Source organism: Morus notabilis, unplaced genomic scaffold, assembly GCF_000414095.1.
Source record: "Morus notabilis unplaced genomic scaffold, ASM41409v2 Scaffold485, whole genome shotgun sequence".
Lineage (NCBI taxonomy): Eukaryota > Viridiplantae > Streptophyta > Magnoliopsida > Rosales > Moraceae > Morus > Morus notabilis.
In genome coordinates this window covers 806,192-822,871 of record NW_010364290.1, presented here as the reverse complement: position 1 = coordinate 822,871, position 16,680 = coordinate 806,192, and the positions used below count along the sequence as shown (strand labels likewise).

Genomic DNA, 16,680 nt, shown 5'->3' with positions numbered 1-16,680 from the left:
AACACAAAATTCAAGTTTCAAATGTCACATCAAGTTCTTACTAAACACTTAACTCAAATTTCACATTACAACTTCAATTAAAAATAACTCAAATTCATTTTTTCAACTCAAATCATAAAATTCGAGTCAGTAAAGTGAACGGGCCTTAAAAATTAAAATAATTTGAAATTAAATTTTATGAATATATATATTTAAAAAATATATATATAAGGAGGCAATATAATTTTTTTTTTAAAAATACATATACTAAAAATCAAATATCAAATATCCAGGGTGGCATATGCCCCCGGGCCTCACCTCCCTCCGCCACTGATGATCATCATCGTCATTTCCCTCAAAATGAAAGCTATCTTCACCCCCCTAGCGTCCGTACCAAACGTATTACGAGTGTACGTCCACTACCACAATTCGTACGCAAACCAACCCACTCATAAAGTACTACTCCCACACCATTCGTGTATATATAAATACACATATTTGTTGAGCAAAATATATATATATATATATATATATATAAATACACAACACACACAGCCATATAATATATGCACACAGAAGCATGATAGCACTTTGGGGTATTTAATTATTAAAAGTTTGTGGGAGCATATATTCTTTGCAAGAAGAATATATTTGGGTCTGATCAGATCAATATTCTTGGTCATTAGGAGATGTTATAATTCATAGAGAAATTAATTTAAGAAAAATGGAAGAGAAAGCTTCATCATCAAGTGCTGCTAGCAGGCCAACGATATCGTTCCCTCTTGGCATAGCTCTTCTGGTGACTATGTTGCTCTTAGTTACTGCCATCTTCTTGTGCTGCCTATACTGGGATAGCCTCCGATCCTTCCTCTTCTCTACTTCTAATATTTCTAATCAACAGCACAACGATAGTATTACCGATCCTATTTCACAAGATTTCCCGCACGAGAAGTCTATTCCTCCTCGTCATATGGTACATCTCTCTCCTTCTTAATAAATATCTCGTATATTTATACAGTTACTATATAGTTAGTTAGTGATAAATTTTCTTCTCTCTCCTTTTTACGAATGGTGATAAATTTGCATATAGCTAGATCTGCACTTGCAACTTGGTTTTTTGAAACGAGTTCTTATATTAAACAGTATTTCCTATGGAATTGTTGGATTAACAGGTGGGGAAGCAAAATGATCACACGAAAAGCGTGACCGTGGTGATGCCCGGCGATGACGTGCCGAAGTTCATAGGGATGGCTTGTCCTTGTACGCCTCAGGTGCCGGAGAAGATCACGGTTGTGGTGCACAAAACTTCTGATAATTAGTGCGATGAGTTGATACACTTTGGACGTCCAAGTGCTGATACTAGTAAAGTAATTAGTATAAATATATACACCATGAGTTCTTGTGAAAATTATTTGTTAGATCAGCGATGTTGTATATTTGATTGTAATTAACTTAGTATAGGGGTGCATAGACTGAGAGAGAAATTAAGATGTTTTTGAGAGGTTGGGGTGCTCATGAGCAAAAGTTCGATGATATTAATCACTGGAAAGAAACCTTTTTCTCTTTAATTTTTGGATTTACTTTAGAGATTAAAGCTGAAAACCAATTTGATTAAAGTCTTAATCTTTATCCAGACAACCGGGTGTGGTTGTTTAAATTGTCGTGAGTACATGGCGATTGCAGCTTAATTAATAGGGAAAAAGGATATATACCCCTTACATGAATCTGGATTTTTACTCTTAGTTTTGATTAATATTTATTACTCTTAGTTTTGATTAATATCCATTTTAATCAAATAAAGTAAAAGGGAAAGTTCTTCAATTATAAAAATTTTTCCTACGGCCCAAGTAGCCAATAAAAGAAGTTTCAAGAGGCCCATCGTCAGCCGCCCGTGCTGTTTCTCATCAGTCTAACCTGATTTCGGGACTAAGAACAATATTAAGGCATCTATTTAAAACAAATAAAGAAAAAGATAAGAGTTTTTCTCTTCTTTTTTTTTTTTTTTTTTGCTGTTGGAATGAAACATTTGTTTGGCAAGAAGCTCAAGACGCAAAGGTTGGTTAAATTTGTGTCCGCATGTTATTTTTATGGTAGATTCTTAGTGCATATATAATGGCATCACCCCAAAAGACTTTGTGACAATTAGCAACATTCGGTTAAAATTTGTTCCCTTATTACATGTCAACCTCTGCAGGTAAAAATTGATCAGAACTAATTAGCTTCTTAATCTACATTTTAATTGCCTCCTTTAGGACCGCTTCCAAACCGTTTAGGTGGGTGTAGTTGGTTATCACTGTAGTCTTACATTGGTTCGGAATGATATTAGTTATTCTCTCTCTATTTACCTTAAAAAATAGTTTCTTCGAGACCCACTCTCAACTCTAAATATTCCTTTTTTTCTTAGTAAAATGAAACAAATGCTACTTAAAATGCATGAGTCTTGATTTTTATTCTTACTCTTAATTAATATCATTTTTAATCAAATAACTATATCAATTAAAAAGATATTAATTAAGAATAAAAGTAAAAATCTAAACTCATGCACACCGGTAAATCTAACAATTCTCTCTTTTTTCTTCTTGTAGTTTGACTTTCCTAGCTTTTTCTCTTTTAAGCAAAGAAAATGAAAGAGGCCTAATTATTGTGGTTTGTAATGTCTTACAAGAAGTGCAACTTTAAATCCCTCGGCCCAAAAATGCGTACTTTATCTCTTTTCATCCCTCAAATATATCATACCTACTTTTTTGTTTATTTACAAAAATATTGACTATCACATATATAAAGACAATTATATCATCATATAATTAAAAAAGGAAAAAATAATTAAAGAACCTAATAGGTAAAAAAAATGGAAACAAATATAGCAAAAACAAAAGTCAACACCAAAAATATTTAACAAAATCAAACATTAATGAAATGTACGGTTTTAAACAAAAAGAAATTTCCTTTAAGGAAAAAAGAAAAAGAAAGCCACGTTTCTTTTAAGATTAAAAAAACAAAACCCAAATAAAAAATATATAAAAAAAGATTGAGTCACAACATCAAAGGGTATAATATCATTATCCGCCTCTATTGCATCAAAAAAGAATACAAAAACCTGTCAAAATAAAAATTCGTAATGAAAATAAACATTGAATATTAAATTATATATAAAACACGAGAATATATAAGATACAAAAGAATGGATAACTTCATTACTTTAATTATAAAATCATTATGAAAAAGAATATGTAGCAAATCATTATAAAACTGAATATATCATAAAAAGGAACAAAATAAAATATTTTCATTAGTTTGAACCTTACAACATTAAGAAACACATTATATATATATAAAAAAAAAACAAATACCTACTAAAAAATCAACATAAACCAGTCAAATAAAAATCAGTCTTCATTATGAAAATGAAGATTGAATATTAAATTACATATGAAATATGGAAATATATAAGATACAAAAAGAATGGATAATTTTATTATTTTAACTATGAAATCATTATGAAAAAGAATATATAACAAATCATTATGAAACATAATATATGATACAGAAGAACAAAATAAAATCTTTTCATTAGTTTAGACGTTACAACATTAAAAAACACATTATAAAAAAAACAAATACCTACCAGACAATCAACATAAACAGTCAAATTGAAAATCAATTTTCATTATGAAAATGAAGATCGAATATTAAATTACATATGAGACATGAAAACATATAAGATACAAAAAGAATGAATAATTTCATTACTTTAATTATGAAATCATTATAAAAAAGCATATGTAACAAATCATTATGAAACAGAATATATGATACAAAGGAAAAAAAAAATAAAATATTTTTATTAGTTTAATCGTTACAACATTAATGATATCAACGATATCATTATGGAAAATAATGAATATAAAATTTGCAAGCAATCTAAAATGATCAAAATGCACGAAAAGATGAGTATAATTTATGTCTATTTTCATTATGTTAGATAATAAGAAAATTATGCTAAAGGAATAAAATATGTCATAGACAAGTGAACAAAACAACAAATAAAACCCTCACATTTTTTACATCTTAATGATGTAATCATTATGAAAAAGAATACAAAACTATGATAAAAATAAATAAATAAATAAATAAACATGAAAACAACAGCATAGAGAAAATAACATTTAAACAACAGTATGAACGATAAAAATTGACAAACTCAGAAATCAAAAGGAAAAGAAGAAGAAGAAGAAGAAACGGCAACAAACACAACACATTCAATCTGAACAAAAATACACTCAGTTCAAAAATTGCTCTTACGGCAACAAACACAACACATTCAATCTGAAAAAAAATACACTCAGTTCAAAAATTGCTCTTGAATGCGATAGAAGACAACGGGAAAGACAATTGCACAAAATCAATAACGTAAATTTACTTTTGGAAGTGTTTTGATTCTGTAATCTACAAAAGGAATAAAAGGCTTAAATTCAAATTAGAGGGGGAATCTTCTTATTTGAAATCCAAAATCTGAATTTTAAAGTCAAATAATTGATGACAAAAAATCAATTTGGTGAAAAAAGGAAAGTGCATATCTAATTTATTGTTAGAAAAAAATCAGCCCACAAAAAAAGAAACCAACCATATAAGGAACATGTTCAAAAGTAAACGGTATCATATATGTCAAAATCGGCATTTGTATTATATTGTATAGAAGTAAATATTTTTAAAAATACACCTTCAATAGTCAGTATTTTATGTAATTACTTCATAAAATAGGTTGACTTGAAGCCTATCTTTTTTGCCTAACTCATCCCATATAAAGACTCAGGCTAAGGATCTAGGCCTGAAAACCTTTTTGAGACAAGTCCTCTTAAAAAAATAAAAAAAATAAAAAGGGAGAAATAGAGAAGTAGGGCAAGACTTGAGATCAATTAAAATTAATAGGTCAATAGTTTATATAAGTTAATAAATAGGCTAAATTACTGTTTTCGTCTATAACTTGTCTGGTTATGAACCATAACTTGACAAGTTATTCCCGATTTTTGTCCATAACTTGTCTGGCTATGAACCATAACTTGACAAATTTGTCCATAACTTATCTGGTTATGAACCATAACTTGACAAGTTATGGCCTATTAATTTCTATAACTAAAAATTGGCTTATATACTTTCTTAAGCTTTTCATATTGGCCTATTTTCTACTATTTCCAAAAAAAAAAAATGCATCATTAAATTTCGGGTTAGTTCGGCCTGACCCAAAATCAAACTCGCAGCTCTATATACCAATGCATGATGAGTGATATTAATCAAACTCCATCACAACGAGGGTCAAGAGAACTTTTATCCTCTGAAAGAAAGATACCACCATTAGTGATGTATGATCACAGTTGCAACACTTACATCATCGTAGTGAAAAGTACTGATAAATAACATTTACTAGTTTTTGAATAACTTTACTTGCATTTGCAAGTTAATATTGTCTCTGCCCAAGTCTCGTTCTCAATTAAAAAAAAATATATATATATATATATACACTCATAAAAGATAAAATTTGGCAAGTTAGACTGGTCAATCTTATTTAATGTCAAATAAATGCAGGTCTATACATTTTACTAAACTAAGCGAGGAAAATGACATTTGCCTCGTGGTGGTTGTCATAATATTAACGAACTCAACACACCCTTGACTTTGAAGGAGATAACAGCACCGTTCGTAATCACTAATCAACCACCATAACTCTTTCTCAAAATAATTAGTCTTTTAGAGAAAACAAAGAAAGAAAATAGGATTTTTTTATTTTTTATTTTTTTTGGGACGTAAACGAATCAACTAAATCGGCATTCTTATGTTATCCCCACTGCCGGCATGGTGATCTTCGAAGATAGCTTTCAGTATATCAGACTCAGACACATATCACACGTGGGATTGCTGGTTTGGGACCCGTGGAAAAGGTAGTGTGGACCCTTTCAAGTTTATCAACTTACGTAGTTTGAACGAGGCACTTCACGTCGCAAACCCTTGGACTTCTATCGCTTGCCCGGTCAGTCCTCCATTATTGGCATCAATTGGAAAATAAGGAAAAAGAATATTTAGCAAACCAAAAAAATAAAAAAACAAAACAGAAACTTACAAAAAAATAATCTTGAACTTGTGGAAAATGGTGGTTTTTCATGCATTCAGAAGATAGTCCACATTTTCAGTAGCAAGGAAATAAGCGCTTTTTTTTAAAAAATAATAATCCGGAATCAAAGTGGTATTTATAAATGTAATTGCTAGTATCACTAGGACCTTTGGTTTCTATTTGAACCTAAAATTCTGATTTTATTAGTGTTTTTTATCTCATAAAAAGTTTGTTTAAAAATTTATTCTCTCTCAAAATTCCGGTCAATAAAATCACTAATTTAAACGCACGAACTAAATTAACTCTGGTTGTCAATTTTGGCACCTTATTTAATTACTTAAGCATTTTTAGTGTTTAGTTTTAAGTTGTTAAATTTAAATGACATGTCAAATAAATAGTAGGGAGACAAAAACAAGACAGAAATATGAGGACAACAAAATTGGATTAAGAAAAAAAAAACATAATTAATAATTAATTGCATTTTAAATAAAAAAAAGATGGGTCGGATCCGCCTGAATCCAAACATTATAATTGAAGGCCCACTTGTCTTCTCTAGAAGCCCAATAGTCAAAGAGTAGTTGTTGACTGTAGGGCCCTTTTTAGAAGCCCTTCCGAAGTTCACATTCTTTGCATATCCCGCAATGTCCGCCTCCAAATGTTTTGTAAGATTTTTTTTTTTTTTTTTGAGAATTTTATAAGAAAACTTTTGGTGTAACAAAAATAAAAACTTATAACTTACCATTTTCTATGTAAATCCCCAAGAACCTTTGGTTGTGTTTTCAGCTATATTTATAACTAGTTTGGTGAGGGGGGGGAAAAAAAAAAAAAAAAAAGAAAAAAAAAAAGAAAAAAAAAAAAAACCAACCAAAGGATTAAGAAAAAAAAAACATAATTAATAATTAATTGCATTTTAAATAAAAAAAAGATGGGTCGGATCCGCCTGAATCCAAACATTATAATTGAAGGCCCACTTGTCTTCTCTAGAAGCCCAATAGTCAAAGAGTAGTTGTTGACTGTAGGGCCCTTTTTAGAAGCCCTTCCGAAGTTCACATTCTTTGCATATCCCGCAATGTCCGCCTCCAAATGTTTTGTAAGATTTTTTTTTTTTTTTTTGAGAATTTTATAAGAAAACTTTTGGTGTAACAAAAATAAAAACTTATAACTTACCATTTTCTATGTAAATCCCCAAGAACCTTTGGTTGTGTTTTCAGCTATATTTATAACTAGTTTGGTGAGGGGGGGGAAAAAAAAAAAAAAAAAAAGGAAAGAAAAAAGGCAAAGTACTACATACTACACACAACCTTCATGGACCATGTCGTTAATTTTCTAATGGGCCCCAAGTGTATTGGCAGGCCCAAGTTGATGACGTGTTCATGACGTCAGCAATGTGGATCTGAGATGTGATAAGATGGAATCATGGAGAGAGATGATGATGATGATGATGAATGCATGGATCATGGATGTACTTGATAATGGTGTTGCGACATTACATAATTACATAAAAGAGAACAAAGCGTGCAAAGGTGGTGACAGTTAATGATTGTTTTTAGATCTCCCTCATTAACCATAATGTATATTTTATCCCACCCTCAAAAAAAATAATAATGCTTACTTTATCCCCATTGTTTTAAAATACTCGTTTATTAAAAAAAAAAAAAAATTGCTGAGGGACCCACAGAGCGCACACTCACGCGCGTGCATCGCACTCATCAACAACAGCAGACAAAATGATTCTTAACCAAAACGAAGCCATCACTGATCACATATACACACACCCCTTTACCAGATGCTATTTTAAAAGAACAATATTATGCGTCATTGTCGACAGCATTAAGCAAAGGAGGAGGGATGAGTACATCTGGTTCACTTTGTTGATTCGAGTTTATAATTCGAGTTGAAATGTAATTTTATATGAGAATTTTTTACTGTAGTAAAAAAATTAGATGTGATTATTTGTGAGAGTTTTTTACTATAACAAAATTTAAATTTTAAACTCGAATTGGTGAAGTGAACGAGGCCTATTTTAAGAGAGGTAAGTGTGTATATATATATATATTTATAATTTAGATTTTTAAAACGGAACAGGGATGAATTATATTTTAACAAAATATTCTTTTAAATTTAAGAAAAAAAATACTTAGAAATAGATAGATAGTCTATTTTTAAAAAGATACAGCACTGCTGTGTTTATCAATTAAAACTATTCATTTCTCTAAATCAAATCTTAATTGTTTTGTAATCTTTAAGTAAAATCCTTATTTTCTGTTTGAAGAAAAAAAACATAAAATAGCTTATTTTATTAATTTACAATTGATCTTTGATATTTTTCTTATCCATTGTTTTACTCCCTTCATTGTTCATCAAATCAAACTCTCTCATATTTCTTAACGAGAAAAAATCATATAAAATTAAATATTGTTCATTTTACTTATTCGAATTTAAAATTTAAATTTTAACGAAAAAAATTGTGCAAAATTAGGGTCTGTTTAGTTCGTTAATTCGAATTTTTAATTTGAGTTGAAATGTTACTTTATGTGAGAACTTTTTATTGTAGTAAAAATGTTAAATATAACTGTTTCTGAGAATTTTTTACTGTAATAAAATTTAAATTAGTAAAATAAATGAGACTTTAATTTATTAATTTTCCAGCGTGATAAGATTTTTTAACTAATTAAGAAATTACCGGTAATAATAATATCCACATTTTCATTACACTCCCAAATATTAGATTAATGCAAAAATGGGATGTGGGAATGAGTGGGCGGTTGATTCGCACGCGCGTGGGTGTGGGAGTGGGGATGGAAGAGGAAAGGTAAGGTGCATTTTTTGCATAGAGCAGATAAAAGGAAGTTAAGTGTCGCGTTCTGAAGCCGGCAATCCAAAAATAAAAGCCGCTTTCTTGTCCCCCAACACATCATATCGACTGGCCCTGTTTTTCTCTGTCTCCCCCTCTCTTCTCTCTTCTCTCTTCTCTCTTCTCATTCCCTTTCTCCTTTCCTCCCCACTTTAATTCCTCTCTACGTAACTCCCACTCTTTCTTTCTTATACCTACCAGATACTCTTCTTTTTTATATCTATATAAGAAAATTGTTAAAGTTATCAATTGCAGGTGTCGAATTTTACTTATTAGATTAATATTTTTTTAACTAATATAATTATTTAATTAAAGAGATATTAATTAAGAATAATATAATAAAAATTAAGATTCGTTTACTTTAAAGATATTGGACCCTTTTCTCCTTTTTATTTGTATTATTATGATTTTAAAAGTTATAACAACACTAGTATTAATGAACTTTGCCCAATAAATTTAAACTTGGGTGAAAAAACTATCATAGTTCTTTTTTTTTAAAATGTCAGGTGTAGCTCAAATTTTAACTGCGGAATGAGACTTGTAACCATCTTATTAGTCAAAAACTTTTTACGTTTTTATTAGATTGTAGTTGACAATTTTTTTTACAGTTTTTAATTTTTTTTATTATCGTATGAAAAATGAGATGCATAAACACTTTAAAATTTAAGTCTTTTTTATTTCACTGATTTGAGTTTTTACTTTAAGTTTTTACAGTTAAAAGCTCTCAGAAAATGTCACATCTAATTTTTTCTGTTATAGTTAAAAGCTCTCAAAAAATGTCACATGTCAACTCAAATTCGCGAAGTGAATGAGACCTTAATATCTTATACTTCTTACATCTTTATAATAACAAGATTTGATAATATGGTCATGACCATTTTTCGGTCATCTTATGTTAAGAAAAATTTTCTACATTTATTTTTCTTTTACCCCAAGAGGCACACCATAAAGTGCTTTATATAATTGACATGGACAGTTTATATAGGAAGGCTAATGTATATGAATCTTGAAAAATTCGGGGACATGTACCATAAAAACCCTTTTGTTTTATTCACTATTGTGCAATAGGGATGGCAACGGAGCAGATAAGAGAGAGGAATGATTTTATTTTCTCATCTCTATGACTCTCTAAACTATCCCTTGTCCCGTGGCAAATATTACCACCCTTATCTTACAATCCTTTTATAATATTACATAAACGGAATTAAAAGATTGTCACGTTAAAATAAAGAACAAAGTAACGAGAGCGTCATGTATTTTTTAGGTTATATGTTTTCTTTTACGTATACAATGAACTTATACAACTTTTAGTGAAATCACTAATTCCCAAAAATTATAAATATCAAAGTAGACTACTCATATATATATATATATATATATATATATTTCTATTACAAGAAAAAATTACTTCAAAGCTATATTAAGCTATAGATGTGTTTTTCATAACCTCGATCAAATTCTATATGCCGGAAGGAGGAAGTAATTATGTTTGGTGGCTTACCATAATTGCCCTTCGTAGTGAAGGGCATGTAAAGACATGAACGCAGCTCGCCGAATCCTTCGTAATCCTAAAACCCAAAACTAATGCATTTGAGTGTGGGAAAATTGAGCTCGTTCTTTTAGAGTTTAATTTAAGTCTAATTTTTGAGTTATAACTTGAGTTGAATTTATAACTTGAGTTTGTATTTGGTTGTATACATTTAAGTTATGATTTGAGATAATAATCTTTTTTAGTTTGTGTTTGAGTGGGTCAAAACTTGAATTTGTATTTAGATAGTATTTTAATAAAAACTCAATGCTGATGAAAAATTTTAATAGGGTATATGGGTCGGGTTTTATTCGTCTTTTCGTTGTCAACGCATAGAAAAAAAATCATCTCAATCATAATTAAAACGAAAAAGTTATAGCATTTTTTAAGAATAGAAAAAATACTGTTCATTAATTTGAGTTCGAGTTTATAAACTTGAGTTGAATGAGAAACTTAAACTCGAGTTTTAGTCATAAACTCGAATTCAAACTCGAGTTTAAACTTAAAAGAACATGAACTCAAATAAAATTATAACTCGAGTTGTCTTTTTTGAGTTTTTTACTCAAGAGAACAAGCCTCATTTAAACAGTGGGAATTTTTGCATGTAACACGGGGCAATCACTCTTTTCTTCCCCTTCTTTCTTGCCCGGTTTAGAAAAGAAATAGAGCGACGAGTAATTCAGTGGGGTAGTTGAATTATTATTTGAGAGTTTGTGAATTATTATTTGAGAGTTTGTCCTGAAAAAAGGAACTATCAATAGTTCAATAGTTATCTATTTTTTAGTTAAAAGATTTATATTAAAAATTATATTTTTTGTGTATTTTTTTAATCTTATACTATTTTAACTAGATTTAATGGTTAAAAACTAATACTATTAATAAAAAAATTTACCTAATAAGTCTCTATTTGTATTTTGTATGAATATTTTTTTTCTGGTGGAATTATTATTATGAATGTGATTTGCTATCTACAACAATGTATGCTTCTATTTGGCCTTTGCAATCACCGTGTTTTTCTCTTTCTTGATTATTATTGTCTTTCCAGGACCTTTTACTCGTATAGTATTCTTGTGTTTTTTAGGTTTTCAGTAATAACTATCCTTTGGTGTTTTGAGAGCACCATGATTACCTAAGGAAGGGAAGGCCCTTTCTCACAAAAGTCAAACCAAGGTTTTATTATGTCTTGGGATATATGGCAGTCTTTTTATTATCTTAAAGAGAATTTTTTTGACATTTGGTTGATTCTTATTTATTAACCGTTAAATTTATATTATTTTTTTAAATTTAATTTAATTTAATTTTTAATAAAATTTAATATAAATTTAATGATTAATAAATAAAAAATATTAGTATTTTAAACAAAAGAAAAGACCTAAAAAGTCCCTATCTTGAAATATGTTATCATTATTTTTACTGTCCCTCTTTTAACTGTTTCACTAATTAAATATTCGGGTATATCATCAAATTTTTACACATCAAGCAATACTAATCTTCTACACATAGTTAATAGTCAGTGATACACTTTTTTATTTTTGTATATTCATATGTAATAATGGTTCGGTCTAATAAAACTGCTCTACCTTCTTGTGTGCAATAACGAGTAGCTAGTGTGATTTTTTTCTTTTTGGTGCTAAACTTTTAGCACTTATGGTTTTTAAAATAAAATAAAAAATATACAACCTAAGCCAAGGAAAATGAAAGAGAAATGAGATCTTTCTCTTTGAAACATTTTTCCACCGATCGCTTTTCTCTTCTATTGAGTACAAGTCACAAAATTTTTCCACACTTTTTATTCTTCCCACAAAATAAAATAGAAATGAGATCTTTCTCTTTGAAACAAGCTTCAATTGTGTGTGTGTGTGTGTTTTTTTTTTTTTTTTTTTTTTTTTTTTTGTGAGAGGGGGGATTTGGGTATTAAGTCCCAGGTTCAAAACTTGGGGATTGCGTGCCAAAGGAGGCTTTCAAGAAAAAGAAAAAAAAACGTCAATTGTTATAAAGAAAAACATCTAACCTTGAAAAAGCTGACCGGTAATTTTTAATGTCCGTTTAGTTCGCTGATTCGAGTTTTTAATTCGAGTTGAGATGTGATGTTATGTGAGAGTTTTTTACTGTAATAAAAAAGTTAGATGTGACTGTTTCTGAGAGCTTTTTACTGTAATAAAACTCGAATTCTAAATTCAAATCAGCAAAATGAACAGGACTTAAGAAAAAAAAGAAAAATACTCCCTCCATCAAGAGAGTTTTGGAAAACTTATGATTCTATCTCATCTGTGCTTATCCGAACCTCAACATGGGAAAACGACAGTGGAAGCTAGACAGTGGGGTTTGGACACGTCCTAGTTCGTATGGAAGGGACAAGAGAGTGAAAAGACAATAATGCCCTTCGGATGTAGGGCACGGTGGGCAACAAATTGAACTCACAAGTGCATGTGCCCTTGTTAGGCACTTTTAGGCCTCTCTCTCCATTTTAGCATATGCTTTAATGGCATACAAAATCTCAACGTATCTTGAAATGGTATTGACTATTTCTTTCTGTTATAACTTCTTTTTCTTTTGGTTTCGACATTCTATTTGGTATTTTCCTTAGCTTTTTCTTGACCTTCAAATGTCAACTTCCCATCCAATGTATTTTTTACCTTCGTTGAATCATGAATGTAAAATTCTTAATAGAAAAATACCATGACATGCAATTGAGTGCAACATATCCCTCTTTTGACTAGAAAGAAAAAAACAGCTATAAATTCATATATTAAAATGGAACCGTAATCACGTTTTGAGGATTCAATGACCTCCTTTTTTTTTTTTCCCCTAAAGAAGGATTGAATGAATTTTAAGGACAATTAATGATGTCTTTGTAATGATCTAGGTTAAACATTTTTTTTTTTTTTTTGCAAAAAAGAAAAGTTGATAAGAGTTGTAGAGTATTCATAAATTGATGACGACTGTCAAGTTTAATTAAAACGACCTCGTACACGTTACATGAGCTTATTTATAAAAAAAGAGAAATTTTGGATAACGAATGGAACACGTTATCTGTTATCTCACATTCATGAGAGTGTTTTTTTTTTTCAATTTTAACATCATTCATCATTTTGGCGATATTCTATAGTATTTTATTAGGCTTAATAATAAAATGTCACAATTAAAAGTTTATTGGACAAGTTGTCACTTAAATTAAAATTCAAGCGTTAAAAAGCGCATAAAATCTTAAAATTAGTCTTATGATTGGGTAGGGGCAAGGTCTTTAATCCTGCGCAGAAACCAATTATCAACACTCATTTACAAGGTCAAATTCTTCCCTCAATTCTTAACTAGGCAGAAAAAAAATCTTAATAATACATATTTTTCACCATAAATCTATAGGGGCATATTCACCCAAAAAATAAATAAATCTACTGGACAGCCGGGATTGAACCGTCCGGAAGGCTCAGCCATTAATCTCCCTTTATTTACTATTGTCAAAAGGTACTTTATCGTAAAAAATTTGGTGAAAAGAGAAACAAATAGGAAAGAGACGCGTACCGGCAATGTTTTTTTGTAACATCCCTCAAATTAATTTGATTAATATTTCTCAAGAAATAGTCAAAATTATTTTTTTAAAAGAAAAATTACATTTCATTAAAATACTAATAAACAGTCATTTTGTTACAATATTAATCCATCAAAATGACAAATACACGTTTGAGGTCCAAAACTGAGAAAACACCTCGGCATACTAACAATGAGTAGACTGAAAATTTGACTGGAAAAAACCATTTTTTTCAACATAAATTGTCGAACGTTGGAGGGGCATATAGTCAAAACCCACAAAAAGGGACATTTATAAGGCATAGAAAAAGTTCTAACCGGATCAAGTCCACCATATCGGCATTAAGTCGAACACCAAAATCTAACAAAAAACAACAAACCAGATGAGAGTCGAGTGAAGAAACCACCAACTTATTACAAACACAAAAGTAACAAAAAGACAAAAACCTCCGACCACCGCCGGTAGAAACCCTCCGATGAAGGGTGTCTGGCCAAAGGACTATTGAGGAAGACAGCCAACGAAGAGATTTTAGCCACCAAGTGGAAAATTTCCATGAAAAATGAGATCATCTATTCAGCTTCCAAGCTCTTAACCGGTTCAGATTTGTTTAAACAGAGCCATCACATCGTACACCACCATGACCAACGAGAAGCTCACGACGAGACGAATTGGAAGACTAAATTTAACGACTGGAAGTCTGGTGATGCGCCCGGAAGCGATATTGGATCTCTGGCCAACCTCTGCTCTCAAATTACCTTCTCACTATTTTTCTTAACCAATCAATAGTGATGGTATAGTCAACATTATTGGACTTGTATTAAATTCTCTACCAATTTAGGTTGATAAAATGGGCAGTTAATCCTAATAATTATCACGTCAAGGTGTTTTGTTTTTTCCTTTTTTTTATATATGTTATTTATAATTTCATGACTCTTTAACATATGAACCTTGACAGGAACACATTACAGGTATAAAAGCTTTTGTAATGGCTTTAAGCTCTCATTAAAATTATCGTTTTATTACAGTTTCCTAAACATTTTGTAGTGACCTTATGTTATAGGAAAAAGTATCTATGTTCAATGTTAAGATTTTTTATTTTATTAGTAGGGCATGAAAAGAAAAACTTTATTAATTAAACACAGTTACAAATCGTCAGATAAAATCATAATTATATTAGATTAATAAAAATTAAAATCATAAAATTTGATAAAACACTGATGTAACTATACTTATTATCTGGATTTTTATTTTTTAAACTATCATAAAATTCTCCTGAGATTTAATTAGTTGGAACTCTCCCACTCACAAAAGTTGAGGGCTTAAGCCAACATATTGGATGTAAGTTCAAGGGGCAATTTTATATATTATGAATGTTCAGAGGACAAATCGTATTTTTACTCAAAAGGAATGGAAAATTATTTCCTTAAAAAAAGTACAAACGTTCTTTTTTATTCAACATTAATTGGAGTTAATTTTTGTTTATTTTATTAAATTTAATATTTTGAGGGAGACACTTCGTGTTTTTTTTTTTTTTTTTTTTAACTATTGAAGTGTTATTTTAATGCATAGAATTTCACATTGGACAGCAAATAAGCTTTTGTTACATTGTCCCAAATGGAGGGGCCTTAGCTCTCTCTCTCTCTCTCTCTCTCTCTCTATCTATCTCTCTCTGAGCTTCTACTCTGCTAAAACCAAAGAGCTTCTAAATCGCTTTGTACTACTTTTTTCCTCTCTTGTTTTCTTCTTCCTTGTTCGTCTACTGATCCTTTAAAATTTCTTCAGGTAATACCATTTTCTCGTTCATCTTCAGCTTCTGAGCTTCTCTTGCAATTTTCTTTTTCTCATTATTTTTCAGTTTTGTACAGATTAAATTTGACTTCGATTTTTTGTTTATTGAGTTCCGAGAAATCGCCATTTTTACCAACTTTTTTTTTCTTTTCCTGATTCGGTTGGTTTTCTTGGTTTATAGTCTGCCTCTTTCTCTCTCGTTGGCCTGGTTTAGTTGCTCGGAAGGAACTGAAAGAGAAGCAACTTGAGTTCTGAAGGTAATAAATTTTTGTTTTTTTTTTAAACTGTTTGTTTGGTGTTTAGATTTTTCTTTTCTTGTACATTCTGACTTGGGTGGATATTATTTTTTTCTGTACAGCCACAACATTAACATGTATTTATTTATTTATTTATTTTTTCAGTATTTTATTTGCATAACTAAAACACAAAAATAATTATGTATTAATTTTCCTTCTGTTGGAAGAATTCATCGGAATGTTATAACTTATATGTGGATCTCTCTTTATTTCGCCTTTTGAACTTGAGTTTATTCAGTTCAAAAATATTAAATTGGAAGTAATTCATCTTTGGTCCTTGTTCTGGGAATCCACGTTCTGCTTAAATATTTTGTTTTAAATTTCTTTTTTGTTTATGGCAGAAATTGGAGAAATAAAGATACCCCCATTTGGCCCTTCTAAGTTCTAAGCCTGCATTATGCAAATTTTTTTTTTTTAAAAAAAAAACCCACTATCAAATTCAATTTTTTTTTTTTTTTTTTTTTTTGGGGTCTTTGGCCTCTGAATTTCCATATAGGTGGTGCATGAAAGTTAACTTATCTATGCTCTCTAAATGATTGTTCAACGCTTTGACCTGAAACTGATTCTTATGCTAAAGTGATTATACTTCTAGTTCAGCAG

The 16,680-nt window shown here is 30.0% G+C and overlaps 2 protein-coding genes across 4 annotated transcripts in view; both read left to right on the top strand.

The window, feature by feature from the left end:
* The first annotated feature begins 537 nt into the window (after positions 1-537).
* On the top strand, positions 538-1,527 carry LOC21408227 (uncharacterized protein At5g65660). Its single transcript, XM_010106255.2, has 2 exons — positions 538-952; positions 1,152-1,527. Exons 1-2 carry the CDS (start codon positions 704-706, stop codon positions 1,296-1,298), a joined length of 396 nt encoding a protein of 131 aa, XP_010104557.1. The 5' UTR covers positions 538-703; the 3' UTR covers positions 1,299-1,527.
* Positions 1,528-15,597: 14,070 nt separating this feature from the next.
* The window catches only part of LOC21408226 (auxin-responsive protein IAA9), a 5,279-nt gene continuing 4,196 nt past the window's right edge, over positions 15,598-16,680 (top strand). For 2 of the 3 annotated variants that reach the window (XM_024170905.1, XM_024170906.1), the window contains exons 1-2: positions 15,599-15,778; positions 15,966-16,041. The gene's annotated coding sequence lies outside the window, so the exon portion shown is untranslated. Of the gene's footprint in view, positions 15,779-15,965; positions 16,042-16,680 lie in introns of all 3 variants that reach the window. The other variant, XM_024170907.1, reaches the window with a different exon arrangement.